This window comes from Dermacentor silvarum, chromosome 4 (assembly GCF_013339745.2).
Source record: "Dermacentor silvarum isolate Dsil-2018 chromosome 4, BIME_Dsil_1.4, whole genome shotgun sequence".
Lineage (NCBI taxonomy): Eukaryota > Metazoa > Arthropoda > Arachnida > Ixodida > Ixodidae > Dermacentor > Dermacentor silvarum.
In genome coordinates this window covers 196902045-196916066 of record NC_051157.2, presented here as the reverse complement: position 1 = coordinate 196916066, position 14022 = coordinate 196902045, and the positions used below count along the sequence as shown (strand labels likewise).

Genomic DNA, 14022 nt, shown 5'->3' with positions numbered 1-14022 from the left:
CCACCACGTGCACATTAGGGATCAGTGTGAAACGATGCGTATAAGTCAGCCCAAAGATGACGCAGTATTACAAGGAGCCATGGCCGACCCTGGGGGAGATAGTTGCGATGGTAAAGGAGTTGGTCGCGAATAACAAAGTGATGCGCCTGCCGCCGTAGAGTCCTAGAAGCCGTAACAATGGCAGGATCAGCGAGATACTCCAAAAGTGAAGGAATCCACGGGTCTTAGCTCTGCACGGAGCGCATGTCATCGATGACAAGTGGTGACAGGACATAGCGGAGTGGGCAAAGACTGCGTAGTTCAGGTAAAATTGACGAGCGGGAGAGAGCATCGGCATCGGTGTGCGTGCGTCCAGAGCGGTACTAGACCCAGATGTAGTCTTGCAAACGGAGCGCCCAGCGTGCGAGACGGCCAGAGGGGTCTTTCAATGAGGAGAGCCAGCACAGTGCATTGTGATCCGTTACTACATCAAATTGGTGGCCATATAAGTAAGCTCAAAATTTCATAAGGGCCCAGAGTATGGCTTGCGATGGGGATGTTTGCTAGCAGCACTTCATGTAGATGGCAGCGGTAGGCCGAAACAAGTCCGTCGGTACTATGGCAAACCGAGCGAGCAAGCACTTCTCGTCGTCGTCGTCTACTTCCACCAGCACCGTGACCAGTGCCTTCAGTACAATCACTCTCCACCGAAAGCGGAGCCATCCTGGTAACCTCGGGGCAGGAGAACACAGGGGTGTCGTGGTACTGGTTGAAACGGGAGACGTGGACAATTTCCTCACCGCGACGACGCTGTTCGGAAGACGCTCCCATCGGCTCGATGAGGTCTCTTTCAGTACCCGATAGGGACCTTGGTACTTGGGGTGCAGCTTGGAGGAAAGGCCCGGAGGAGTTGAGGGCACCCACAACCAGACCAGCGAACCGGGAGCAAAGCATGTAGCAGTAGTGGATGCATCGTGGCGATGCTTTAGGCGCCATTGGTTCTGGGATGTGAATGAACGAGCGAGCTGGCGACATTCTTCCGCGTATGCAGGCGCTCGGGAAGCAGTCGTCGACTCCGAAGCATCCGGCTGGTAGGGTAGAATCGCATCCATATTGCATGCCGTTTCGTGTCCGTAAAGGAGTAAAAAGGGCGACAACACAGTCGTGCTTTGCGTGGCCGTATTGTAAGCGTAGGTGACTAAAGGCGAAATCTGATCCCAATTCGAGTGGTCTGATGAAACATACATGACCAACATGTCACCAAGGGTTCGCTTAAAACGCTCGGTCATCCCATTAGTTTGAGGATTATATGCCGTGGTAGTGCGGTGAATGATGCGACACTCCCTTAGCAATGCTGTAAGGATGTCGGAGAAAAAAACGCGACCGCGGTCGCTCAGTAATTCGCGAGGTGGTCCATGCCGTAAGACGATGTTTTGGAGGATAAAACTGGCAAAGTCTTTAGCTGTGGCAGATGATAGTGCTGAAGTTTCAGCATACCGCGTGAGGTGGTCGATAGCAATAACCCAGCGGTTGCCGCTTGGAGTGTTTGGAAGCGGATGCCGACGCCGTCGAACGCTCGCGCGGGGCATGGTAAAGGTTGCAAGGGGCCGGCGGCGTGTTGGAGTGGCGTCTTCCGTCTTTGGCACATAGTGCATGACCGGACATATTGGCGAGCGAAACGTTATATAACGCGCCACTAGTACCGAAGCTAGAGGCGATAGTATGTCTTCAACACACCACCGTGGCCGCATTGTGGGTCTTTACGGAAAGTGGCGCAGGTGTCGGAACGGAGGGGTCGGGGAATAACAAGCAACCACTTTCGGCCGCTGGAGTTGTAGTTGCGGCGGTACAGCAGATTATCCCAAATGATGAAGTGCGCGGCTTGGCAACGGAGCGTCCGAGAGATAGGAGCTGGTGACCGGCTTGACAGGAATGCGAGAAGCGAACAGATTCATGGGTCTCGGAGCTGCTCTGAACGCATGTCGGAAATGTTGAGGGCGAAGGCACCGCAGGTTGAAATAGACGAGCAGACAGGATCAGTAGGCAGGGGTGACCGGGATAGAGCGTCTGCGTCTGGATGCTTTCGGCCTGAGCGATAAACAACGTGGATGTCGTATTCTTGTAAGCGTAATGCCCAACGAGCGAGCCGACCAGTTGGATTGTTTAGTGAAGATAACCAGCCTATGCTGGCCCGTCACGATGTCAAATGGACGCCCATACACGTAAGGGAGAAATTTTCCGATAGCCCAAATAATGGCCAGACATTCCTTCTCAGTAACCAAGAAGTTCATCTCGGCTTAAGTAAGGGTGCGGCTGGCATACACTATGGCGTACTTTTTCGAAGCCATCTTTGCGCTGTGCAAGAACAGTGATTCACAGGGATGCTAGAACACCACTAGCGTCCCTGTGTATCTCGGTGTGAGCAGCGGGATCGAAGTGTCACAGTACTGGAGCTGAGGTCAGAACGCGGCGCAGTTCTTGGAATGCGTCGTCGCATGCCGGGGACCAGGCCAATAGGTCAGAACTGCCGGTCAGAAGTTGGGTTACGGGGGCGATGACGGCAGTAAAATTACGGACGAAGCGTCGGAAATATGAGCATAGGCCGATGAAGCTGCGCAGCTCTTTCATGGTAGTTGGCTTGGCGAACTCGGACACGGCGCAAAGTTTCGTAGGGTCCGGTAGGATACCGTCTTTTGAAACCACATGACCGAGAACAGTAATCTTGCGAGGGCCGAAGTGGCATTTCTTCAAATTTAGTTGCAGCCCAGCAGTGGAGAGGCACGCAAGGACTTGCTCGACGCAGCTGAGGTGCGACGCAAATTCAGTGGATAAAACCACAATGAAAGCTAAATGACAAAGACACGTGTTCCACTACAGATCTCGAAGAATGGTGTCCATCATTCGTTCGAAAGTGGCAGGCGCGTTGCAGAGGCCCAAGGGCATGACAGTGAATTCATAGAGCCCATCAGAGTTTACAAAGGCTGTTTTTTGGAGATCTGCTTCAGTCATTGGAACTTGCCAGTACCCAGAGCGCAGATTAAGCGAAGAAAAGAATGCCTCTCCCTGCAGACTGTCCAAGGAATCGTTGATGCGCGGCAGAGGATAGACATCTTTGGGCGTTATTCGGTTAAGGCGGCGATAGTCGACGCAGAACCTTATCGAGCCACCTTTTTTTTAACGAGGACAACCGGAGATGCCCAGGGATTGTTAGAGGGCTGGATGATGCCACGCTCCAGCATGTCGTCAAACTGCTGGTCGATGATCTGGCGTTCAGCGGACGACACACGATACGGACGTTGGCGCAATGAGGTTTGTTGACCGGTGTCGACGCAATGAACATCTGCTGGCGCTCGGCCCAAGGACAGTCGGTCAATGTCGAATGAGGCGCGAAAACGCTGGAGGAGCTTGATAATTTCCGCGTGCTGGACAGGTGCGAGTGCTAAGTCGACGGAATGAGCAAAGACGTCCACAGGAGCATCGTACACGGAGGGAGGAGTGAGGGCACAAATCGGAAGTGATGCCGTATCCCCACACATGGTAGCCGGGATAACCCAATCGAAAGATTCAGATTTTCCCACGCACTCGCCGCGTAGTATGGATGATGGGCAAGCGGAGGGATCGCACATTTAAAGGGTAGAAGAACCGTCGCAAAAAGTGACGACAGCAAAAGAAAGCAGATGGTTTCGACGGCTCGCACAAGTGGCCGATGGTGTAAAACAGAACCGATGAGTTCGCGGCAGAGTTACATGACACAGGGACCAGAGCGACCGAGAAAGGTGCGATGTCGATGCCAGAGGCAGCAACAACTTTAGTAGAATGGTGGTCGTCAGGGTCAAAGCACGGCACTGATAGCGTAAGTTCGGCACGAGCGCAGTCGACAATTGACCGATAGGAAATTTCATCCAAGAATGACGTGGTGCGAGGAACGAGATAGGACGTCAAATTCCACAACATACATAACTCTTTGGATGACGACCTGAACTGTGCATGATGCTGATGGCTCAATGCGATGCGAAGTTGCCGTAAGCAGAGATAGAGAGAGAGGTAAATGGAGGGGTCACGTTGTTTAAATTGCGGCAAAGCTTCTCACTAATAATAGAAACGGCGGCTCAGGTGTGAATAATTGGGTGTACGGTGACGCCGTCGACGGACAGTTCAATATTGTTCGCAAGGGCTAAAATGAGGGTTTGAAATGTTCTACGTAAACGCAATTCTTCCTTCTGGAACTGCGACTGCTAGTTTCCCTCGCGGGCTGGGCTTGGTCGGCGAACCATTGGAGAAATGGATCCGCAACGTGGGGAAAGCGACCGGCGTGTATCGAAGAGGCGATGACTGAAAGACGAGTCCGGAGGAAGATTAGAAGAGTCATTGCGTAGAAGTCAAACAGGCATATTGGTTGAGGCGCCCCCACTTTAAGGTACACGGAATCTGTGACAGGAAGTTCCGCAAATCATGCCCCCATAAAATGTATAGCAGCTTTGACATACAAAAAGAACGTCTATTGGACGCAGGATACCCTAATCATGTACTTATATCAGTAGCAGAAAATGCGTTAAGGAAGCGAAAGAAACGGAATGGCACGCACGTGAGCAGTAGTGACAACATGAAAAAGGTTGTTGTGCCAAATTTTCATAACGTATCACACGCTCTAAAGAAGATTCAACGAAAGGTTGAAGTAGATGTAATATTTTCCGCTCCGCAGAAATTGCTTAGCTTATGCAGTGCTACAAATTCGTGGGCCAAGAAACGCGAAGGTTGTAAAAAGAATCACCAGACCGCTTTTGTGTCGTGCGTAAAGAATGTTGTGTATCGCCTGCCGTTATCTTGCGGGAAAGTTTACATTGGGCAGTCTGGGACGTGCTTGAATGATAGGTTAAGAGAACACAAACAAAAATTGAACCGATACCGAGATGGTCATGTTTCTGTGCATTGCAGTGATTGTGGTGGAAACCCTTCTTCAAGAAGTGTTCTGTTTTGTATAGAAATGTACATAAAGTTCCGCGAGAGGTTGCTGAAGCCACTCTGATAGCGAGGGCCGGTGATAGCTGCATCAGGTCTCCTTGAGTTGCTCTGACTACAAATGAATTTGCGTTCCAGGATGCGGCTGGTTTTCATGTGCGATGATTGGGCCTTTTCTGTATGCGGGCCTACAAATACGGTTGTTTCTCGAAAGTTGAAAGTTAGCGCTCGTCTTGTTCTCGCGTTCTTGTCCGTGTCTTCTAGCGCTATGACCACCTCTGATGTATCTAACCAACTAGCCCAAGAAGCCATACTTGTAGGCGGCATACGGCGTCGACAAAAGGGGGCAACGTGTCCCAGAATACCGCAATGGTAACAAATTGAGCGGTTGTACGCTGTGCGCCAATGATTTGGCTGGCGTGGTAGCTGTGGTGCAGGCGGCGAAAATGGAATCGGGGTTGGTTGCGCAACAGCTTGGAGAGATGGACGTGAAGCGAAGGGTGGCCTTGCAGCGACGTCAGGGTATGTCAAGGGCGCCGCGGCGGTAGGCGGTTAAATAGCAGCTTGCAGGCGCTCAGCGACTTGCTCCTTGATGACGGTCTGTAATCCCGGTGTCAAGGGGGAGTATTGTTGCGCGTTCGTAAAGGGCACCAGGGTAAGCTGCCGTGCAACTTCTCGCACGAACTCCTTTATCTGGTGCATCAGAGGCGACTCGTCAACACCCAGCGTCAGAACTGAGATAGAGGCTAATTCTGAGGCGGATGTTTTGTGACGACTCGCTGTCTTCTAAGTTCGTCGTAACTCTGACAGCGCGATGACGACAGACACTGGGGTCGGGTTTCCGGCGACCAACGTCTGGGAGCCATCGACCTCAATTTCCTTTAGGATATGCCTGATCTTGTCCGCTTCTGGCATCGTTGCGTCGACTTTGTTGCACAGATTAACGACGTCTTCAAAGTAGGTCGTGAAATTCTGACCTTGTTGCTGGGCGCCTCCGCGCAGGTGGTGTTCGGCCAGAAGTTTACGGACAGCCGGATGACCAAAGACCTCAGAGCTGTCCGTCATGAATGGTGACCAGGTCAGTATGTTGGATTCGTGGTTACAATGCCACAAATGTGCAACGTTGCTCAAGTGGGAAATTATAATGTTGAGCTTTGCCGTATTGTCCCAGCGATTGTGTGCGCTAACGCTTTCGTACGAGGCGAGACACTCCTCGACGTCATGATCACCGGTACCCGTCAAAATCGCAGGATCCAGCTGTGGCTGCACTCCAGGACAGAAGACAGGTGGTACCGTGGCTGCAGCTTGTTGGGCTGGATCGTCAGGCATGGTTCGAGAAGTCTGGGCGGCCTCATCCGGCATGGGCAGAGATGGTTGAAGGGTCCGGCGTCAAAGTTCCAGCGTTGACAGAGTCGTACCCCGCACTTTTCGCCAAATTTCAAGGTGTTTACCGACAGTGTATGGTACGCAAGGAGTGAGAGGCCGAACCCGGTGCGGCAGTCAGAACACTGCGAGCAGTCAGAACCGACCCCGTGCGTAAAGCGCTGGTGATGCGTCTGACGGACCAGCACTTCTTCGTTACACCGTATACGAAATAACGCGGCAACATCTTCCTGTGCCGACGCTCCTCGTCCCAACAACACTGGCGATATTACTGAGATGGTCCGGCGAGATATTGAGGCCGCCTATTCGGCTAACTTCGAATCCAGCTTCCTCAACACACCTGCGGTCAATGTTTCCATGATTCAGGCAGTTGTCTGCCAAGATTTCGCCAACATGGGTCTTCACTTCGCCTGCTCGGCCTATTGCACTGGCGCCCGCTCGGATACTTAGATTCCGCCCCATCCCACACCTTACTATCCACCACGTTTCCGCGACCCGTCTGAATGGCACACTGCTGACAAGCCCATTTGTTTTCACTGTCGTCGAATCGGGCACATCTGTTTTCACTGTCGCAGTCGCTGGAGTTCCCCGGCCCAGATCACCTATACTGGCTACTTTGACCCAAGCGGCCCTTCTTGTCCCTATGCCGCACGGTCCGATAGTGCCGCCACTGAACCTTCTGCACAAATCCGCCCCTCTTCACGGTCGCCTTCGCCCCAACGCCGACAATCTCGCTCGCCCCAGCCCCGTTGCTCATATCCCCTGACTCCCTACGGACGCTCGCAGCCAGAAAACAAGACGATGCAGCGCCTCAAGGTGACGCTACATTTCCCCCTACGCCGGCAAATCCTCTAGTGATGCTGCCCACTTATATAAGCCCTCTTGAAGTAAAAGTCGTATCTGCCTGTATCGGCTCTGATAGACACTGAGTGATGCTCATTTATCTGTCATGAGCGCCGACCCTCGTAACCGCCTAAAGAAAATAACACCCGCCAGGACGGGTGTTATTTCCTGTTGTCCGTGTCGCCGACGGCGGAACAGCTCCCGTAATTGGTATGTGCTCCACCCAAGTCTCATCGCCGATTGCTCTACTATCGTACTCTTCACCGTCATCGCCCACTGTTCCCACGGCATCATTCTCGGCCTAGACGTCCTCTCCGCAAATTCCGCTCTCCTAGACTGCTCTGTCAGTACTCTCCGCCTTGACCTGCCTGTTCTGAATCCCACTGAAACACCTTCCCCTCGCCTAAGTTCCGTACACTTCGTTCGCTTGCCACCTTCGGCACTGACTTACATTGATTTTGTGTCATCACCACGAGTGCCCGACAGTTACTACATCGCGACTCCCTGCAACACGTTCTCCTTGCACACGGTTCATTCCGTTCTTTGCACAACGTATAAGTCTCACCAGCAAGTCGGTGTATGCTGGGTGCCTGGGCATAGGGAGCATAGAGGGTAACATGTTAGTTGACCAAATTTTCACATCATTGCATTGTAAGCTATCAATCCTACCGCTGCTGTCCCTGCCTGAGGTCTCAAGCCTTTCCTACGAAAGAAACTGAGATACCATTGACAGCGCTTATGGGACGTTGAAACAAGTAATAAACTTCCCATAATTAAGCCACTTAACACTTCATAACGCCCTTCATAACGATAAAACGACGAACTGATGTGCTATTCTGTCGACTGAAGATAGGACACACATATGGCACACATATATGGCACGCAAACTATTTTGCTTACTGGTGACGAGCCTCCGGCTCGTGGAAGATGCGGAGAGAGGTTGACCGTCCTCCGTGTCGTCCTGAAATGCCGGACGGCAGAAGATGGCAGAAAGAAACACTTCCCTCTAGCATATCGGAAACACATCCCTCTCGATCCGGTAATGTTTCTTGGTAAAAAAGCGCTCTTTCACACCAAAGCAGTCCTATGTTTCTTGAACGATTTTGTGTTACATGTTATTAGCCCAAGAAATTCATAGCCCATCGTCTCGTCAGAGGATACCGCTGTGATAGTTGTGTGTTCTATGGCACATGCCTCCGGGCCTTTGTGTTTGAAGGGCTGCGTTAAGGCAATTGTGCTTCTTGCTAAGTTTTGCGTAAGAACTGCGAACTCGAAAAAATGGTTCGAGCAGGACGTCGATTGGATGGAGACATCCAGCTGGAAGCGCGGAGGGCTTCTTCCGGCGTTGACACGACTCACAAGCGGCAACGTAACGCTGCGCGGAGCGAGCTAGACCTGGCCAAGAGAAGCGACGGCGTACATGGTCTTTTGTGCTAGACACGCCTAAGTGCCCAGCCAAGGGCGCGTCGTGAAGTTTGCAGAGGACAGTCGAACGCAGGTGTAATGGCATGCCGAGCCGAAGGTCCGGGCCGTGTTTACGGCCCTGACCTTCGGCCGTAATTACGGCGGTATAATGCCCCCTCCTTGAGGAGAAACATCCGGAGAGAGGCATCACCACCTAGGCGTTGACTCCAGCCTGTCGATAAGGGCTCGCAACGAAGGATCGCGGCGTTGCTCGTTGCCGATTTGAAGCAACTGTGACACAGAGAAAACGGTAGCGATGGGGTCCGCATCTGCCGATACTTCCAAGGGGTATTGGGACAAAGAATCTGCCTCCTGGTACAAGCGTCCCGTCTTATATACGACGGAGAAGGTATATTTTTGTAGGCGTAAAGCCCAGAGAGCGAGTCATTCCGTGGGGTCCTTTAGCGAGCATAGCCAGCAGAAAGCGTGATCAGTGGTGACACATAATGGGCGTGCGTGCAAGTATGGACGAAACTTCGCAAGTGCCCACACAAGAGCGAGGCACTCGCGCTCTGTGATTGAATAATTGCGCTCAGTGGGTGAGAGAAGTCGGCTAGCATAGGCTGTAACGCGATCATGTCCACGCTGGTGTTGTATTAACACTGCTCCTACGCCATGACCACTGGCATCAGTTCGAACTTCCGTTGAGGCAGACGGGTCAAAGTAGGCCAGGATTGGAGCCGTAGTAAGGAGAATAGTGATAGGAGAAAAAGATGCGGCACGATCAGGACCCCAAGAAAACGGGACGTCTTCCTTCAAGAGAGTCGGCAAGGGAACGTGCAATGGTCGCAAAATACGTTAGAAAGTGTCAGAAATAGCAGCACAGCCTGTGGAAACTACGAACATCCTTTGTATATACTTCGGGAGAGGAAAGTTCGTAACGGCGTAAATTTTGTCCGGATCAAGTGGCACGCCTCTGGCATGCACCAGGTGTCCAAGGACGGTGATTTGATGGCGAGCGAACTGACATTTTCCAGAGTTCAACTGGAGACCGGCCCGGCGGAATACGTCAAGAATCGCTGAAAGACGATTGAGATGTTGACGAGAAAACGTTGACGTCGTCCAGGTAGCTCACAGGTGGACCACTTGAACCCCTGAAGTCCATCATTCGTTCTAAGGTGGCCGGCGCGTTAAACAGACCGAAATGCATCACCTTCTACTGGTAAAGACCGTCAGGGGTAACAAATGCAGTCTCAGCCCATGTCGCCGACGGTAATCTGCCAGTAGTCGATAGAAGAAAAATAGGTGGCACCGTACAGACAGTCTAGGACGTCATCAATACGTGGCAAAGGGTAAACGTCCTTTCTGTGATTTTGTTCAGGTGGCGATAATCTACACAAAAGCGCCACGTTCCATTCTTTTTTTTTACGAGTACGACGGGAGAAGCCCAGGGACTACAGGAAGGCTTGATAATGGCCTTTTGAAGCATCTTTTTGACTTCCTGTTGGATAACAGCTCGTTACACGATACGGACGTTGGTGAATAGGGTTCACATCGCCAGTACATATGCGACAGGTCACGATGAATTTTGGCTTATAGGTCGATTGTCAAAGCCAGATATGTCGCGATACGATTCAAGAACGAGGCAGAGAGATTGAGCTTGAGCAGGCGTCAGGTCAGAAGAAACCATCTTCTCAATATCTACGCCACTGCCGTGGGATGACGTCGCAGTATGGACTGAGCTGCAACAATCTTCGACTGTGAAGGGCTCGACCTGATCATCCTCCAGAGCGCTAATGTCAGCCAATGAGATCCCTTGTGGGAGGACTTGCGCGGTTAGTGCGAAATTGACAAGGGGAGGGCAGGTGCAGTTGCCAGTAATTGTTAGCAGAGTGTGCGGAACAGTAACACCATGGGTAAGCATAACGGCCTGAATTGGCGCGACCATGCAATTGCCGTCAGTGGATTGAGGCGAAAGGCGGATATCTTCGGGAGAGCATAGCCGACGCTGGCGTAGATGAAGTGCCGCCAGCAGGAGCCGAAGTTGCATTGTCGGCGTTGCGAACCGCTGCGAAACTCAATCGCGGGTGCAGGGAACCTCCACCACCACCAATAATGTTACGCGTAGATGATGAACAGGGATATTTACAATAACCCACCGGGGTGGCTCAGTCAGCTAAGACGTTGCGCTGCTGAGCACGAGGTTGCGGGATCGAATCCCGGCCGCGGCGGCCGCATTTGGATGAAAGCGAAATGCAAAACCGCCCGTGTGCTTGCGTTGTAGTGCACGTTAAAGAACCCCAGGTGGTCAAAATTAATCTGGAGCACTCCACTACGGCATGCTTCATAATCAAAACTGGTTTTGGCACGTAAAACTCCAGAAAGAAGAAGAAGATATTTACAATATATTTATACCTAGGCCAATGGCGACCCTATATCATGCGGCAACACGTCACCTTCCTCCTCTTCAGTGCAACCCCACTGTGGTGGCTGTTCCGTATCAATTTCGGTCTTTCTAAATGCATTTTTCATGTTCACAGTGCACATCATTCGTCACTGCCATAATCTTATTAGATATAGATGTTATGCGCTCTACGGCAACTGATTTTAGGCCCCTTTACAGTCACTTCACACCAGCTTCGAAAAATCAATTGTTCCACTACTAGCTTATTAACACTAGCCTTGTGCTGTTTGGGCTTACGTACATGGCTCTTGCGCCACAAAACACATTCATTCATTATAGTGTCTACGCGTGCTACTACCTTGAATGATAAACATTTATGAATAACGGCGGCATTAATCACATTTTTACTTCATATTTATCGTATCGTAATTCTTTTCTTTTATACTCAACTGTTTGTATATGCTCCGAGCAGAGTTTGAGCCTATAAAATATGATGTAACTGATTTGAGTTATCATCTTAATTGGGTTATACCTATTGGCGTTTCTGTCCATATAAATTTCAAAGACAGAAATTGTTTCTTCAGAAAGGCACTGTACAGATTTGGAACAATGGTGATTCATTTCAGAAATAGCCTTATGTTTCAGGCAATTCTTTACGCAGAGTTCTAGCTGAGGCGCGCAATTTGTCTATAAATAACGACAATTCGAATAATTAGTCATTTGAACAGGATATTGAACATCGCTACCCTGCTATGTATTGCAGTGTTTTTCTCACCATACGCTGACGCGTACTGAAATGTGTGCAACCTAAATCAATGCACACGCGTATTTGTGCCATTTCGCCGCCATAGAAATGCGATCACCGTGGCCGGGGTCGAACTAGCGTCCTCGAGGTCATCAGCGCAACGCAATAGCTAATAAGCTATTACGGCGGGTACAATTAAACATAAAATTTACTGTACCCATAACAGTATTCCTACTTATATTGCATAGGTAGGTAATAAAAATGCTCACTGACAAGATGTGCTTCCTCGAGCAATACAGAACACATTAATTAGTACAATTAGCCTACACGAAAACGCTTTTGTTGCAATGCTATAGTATTTTACGCATTTTTAGCAATATGGCTTTCAAACTGACCTTTTCTGAATTTTAATAAAAACACAAATCACAAATCTGAGGAATATTTATTTTGTTGAATCCCGGCTTAATTTCGCTAATATTTTAAAAAGAACTGTCATTCAGAGAGGCTCTGCCTACTGACATGATTTTTTCGCTTCAGATGTGCTTCCATAAAGTGGCCGCGATACAAGTTTTGACTCGCAAATAAATTATCAACTGGATGAGTGAGTAACGAGTGCGCGAGCATGTCCTTATGGGCACTTCAGATTATGCTTACTGTAGCATACAAAACGTCCCGCTGATGAAAGCAAAGGCATTAGTGATCGACGGCCGGCGAGGCAAAACCAATAGTTAAATAATGCCCGCACATTTCGCAAACCGTAAATAAAAACACGTGGTGTAGGTGGATCCTCCGACGATCTGCTTTTAACATAACGTAACAAAACTGCTTTAAAATAACCAACGTGGATACGTTGTTTCCATGTGGATTTTTTATCAATAGTTTTCATTACTCCAGTCATACGCTCTAAAAAAAGTTTACACCCTTTGGGTCGTATCTTGTCCCAAAACAATAATCGTCATCTGCCTTTTTTAAAACTCCGCGCTCGGTACTTTGCTGTCGAGAATGCTGTGTCACGCTGATAACGCGCAAGCCCTTCGTGCCTAGGAAGTGCCGGGCTCGCAGCGTTAAACAAATGAAATGCGGACAAGACAGGTGGCGATTATGGTTTGGGGACAAGATACGACCCAAAGGGTGTAAACTTTTTTTACAGTATAGACTATTGAGTTTATATTCGCACTCCCATTAATAATTTGGTTTTCCTCATACAGGATTCACCTGAGGACGAGCGTGTTTGTTTAGGATCAGGATCACCTGAAGACAAGCGTGTTTGTTTTAGGACACTGAGGCTTGAAGAGATGAGGGCGAAGATTGAAGATGGTGTTGTATACTCGCCGTTTCCTGCGGCTGATATACCTTGCTGCTCCTTCTACATTGCAGCGAAGACGGCATTACTGGATGACCCAGAGAAGCCGGCGCTGGTAAGTAAATAGCCACTAGTTTGACACGCGTTCAATGTTAACATTTAAACAATGGAAAATACACAAATGACTATATGCATACAAAAGTTGCATCGAAAAGTTGCATCGTGTGCCTGTAGTGGGCTGCTGACTTATGACGATCGGTGCCTGCAGTGGGCAGCTTACTTCGCGTCATTACTCCCCACGCGAAAAGCGACCGTCCCGGTCGCCGGTTGGAGAGGGTAAAGGGCGTCAGAGGGCGTGGGAGAGAGTTCATCAGGGGGGCACATCTTCGCGGGCGTAGTACGGCTTCATCTGTTCTACGTGGACAATCTCGGCTCGTGCCCGCCGTCGGCTCGAGCTCATATTAGTACTCTGAGGGACGACTTCGTAGTTCACGTCGCTGAGTCGCCTGACAATTTTGTACGGGCCAAAGTATCTGCGCAGTAATTTTTCCGACTGCCCCGGATGACGGACGGGTGTTCACACCCAATGGTAGTCGCCGGGTTCATACTGAGTGTTCCTTCGGCCACTGTTGTAACAGCGGGCGTCGGCACTCTGATGGTTGCGGATGCGGTTGCGAGCAAGCTGTCGAGCTTCATCGGCTTTCTGGGTGATGTCGTCAGCGTTGTCACTTCTTGTTCTTTCGTTGTCTACCGGGAGCATGGCGTCTGAAGGTGTTGTTACGCAGCGCCCATACACCTGTTCAAATGGCGTGAATCGGGTGGTTTCCTGCACAGCCGCATTGTATGCGAATGCCAGTATGGTAGAATTTGGTCCCAGGACTTGTGCTCTACGTCAATGTACATCGAGATCATATCGGCCATAGTTCTGTTGAGGCGCTCGGTTAGTACATTAGTTTGTGGATTATATTCCGTGCTTTTCCGATGATTGGTGTGGGACAGCGT

At 50.3% G+C, this 14022-nt stretch overlaps 1 protein-coding gene across 3 annotated transcripts in view; it reads left to right on the top strand.

The window, feature by feature from the left end:
* The window catches only part of LOC119450890 (uncharacterized), a 177087-nt gene that overhangs the window by 70832 nt on the left and 92233 nt on the right, over positions 1-14022 (top strand). For all 3 annotated transcript variants that reach the window (XM_037714365.2, XM_037714364.2, XM_037714363.2), the window contains exon 2: positions 12926-13135. In XM_037714365.2, coding sequence (XP_037570293.1) covers positions 13013-13135 — 123 coding nt within the window. In that variant the 5' untranslated portion in view covers positions 12926-13012. The remainder of the gene's footprint in view (positions 1-12925; positions 13136-14022) is intronic.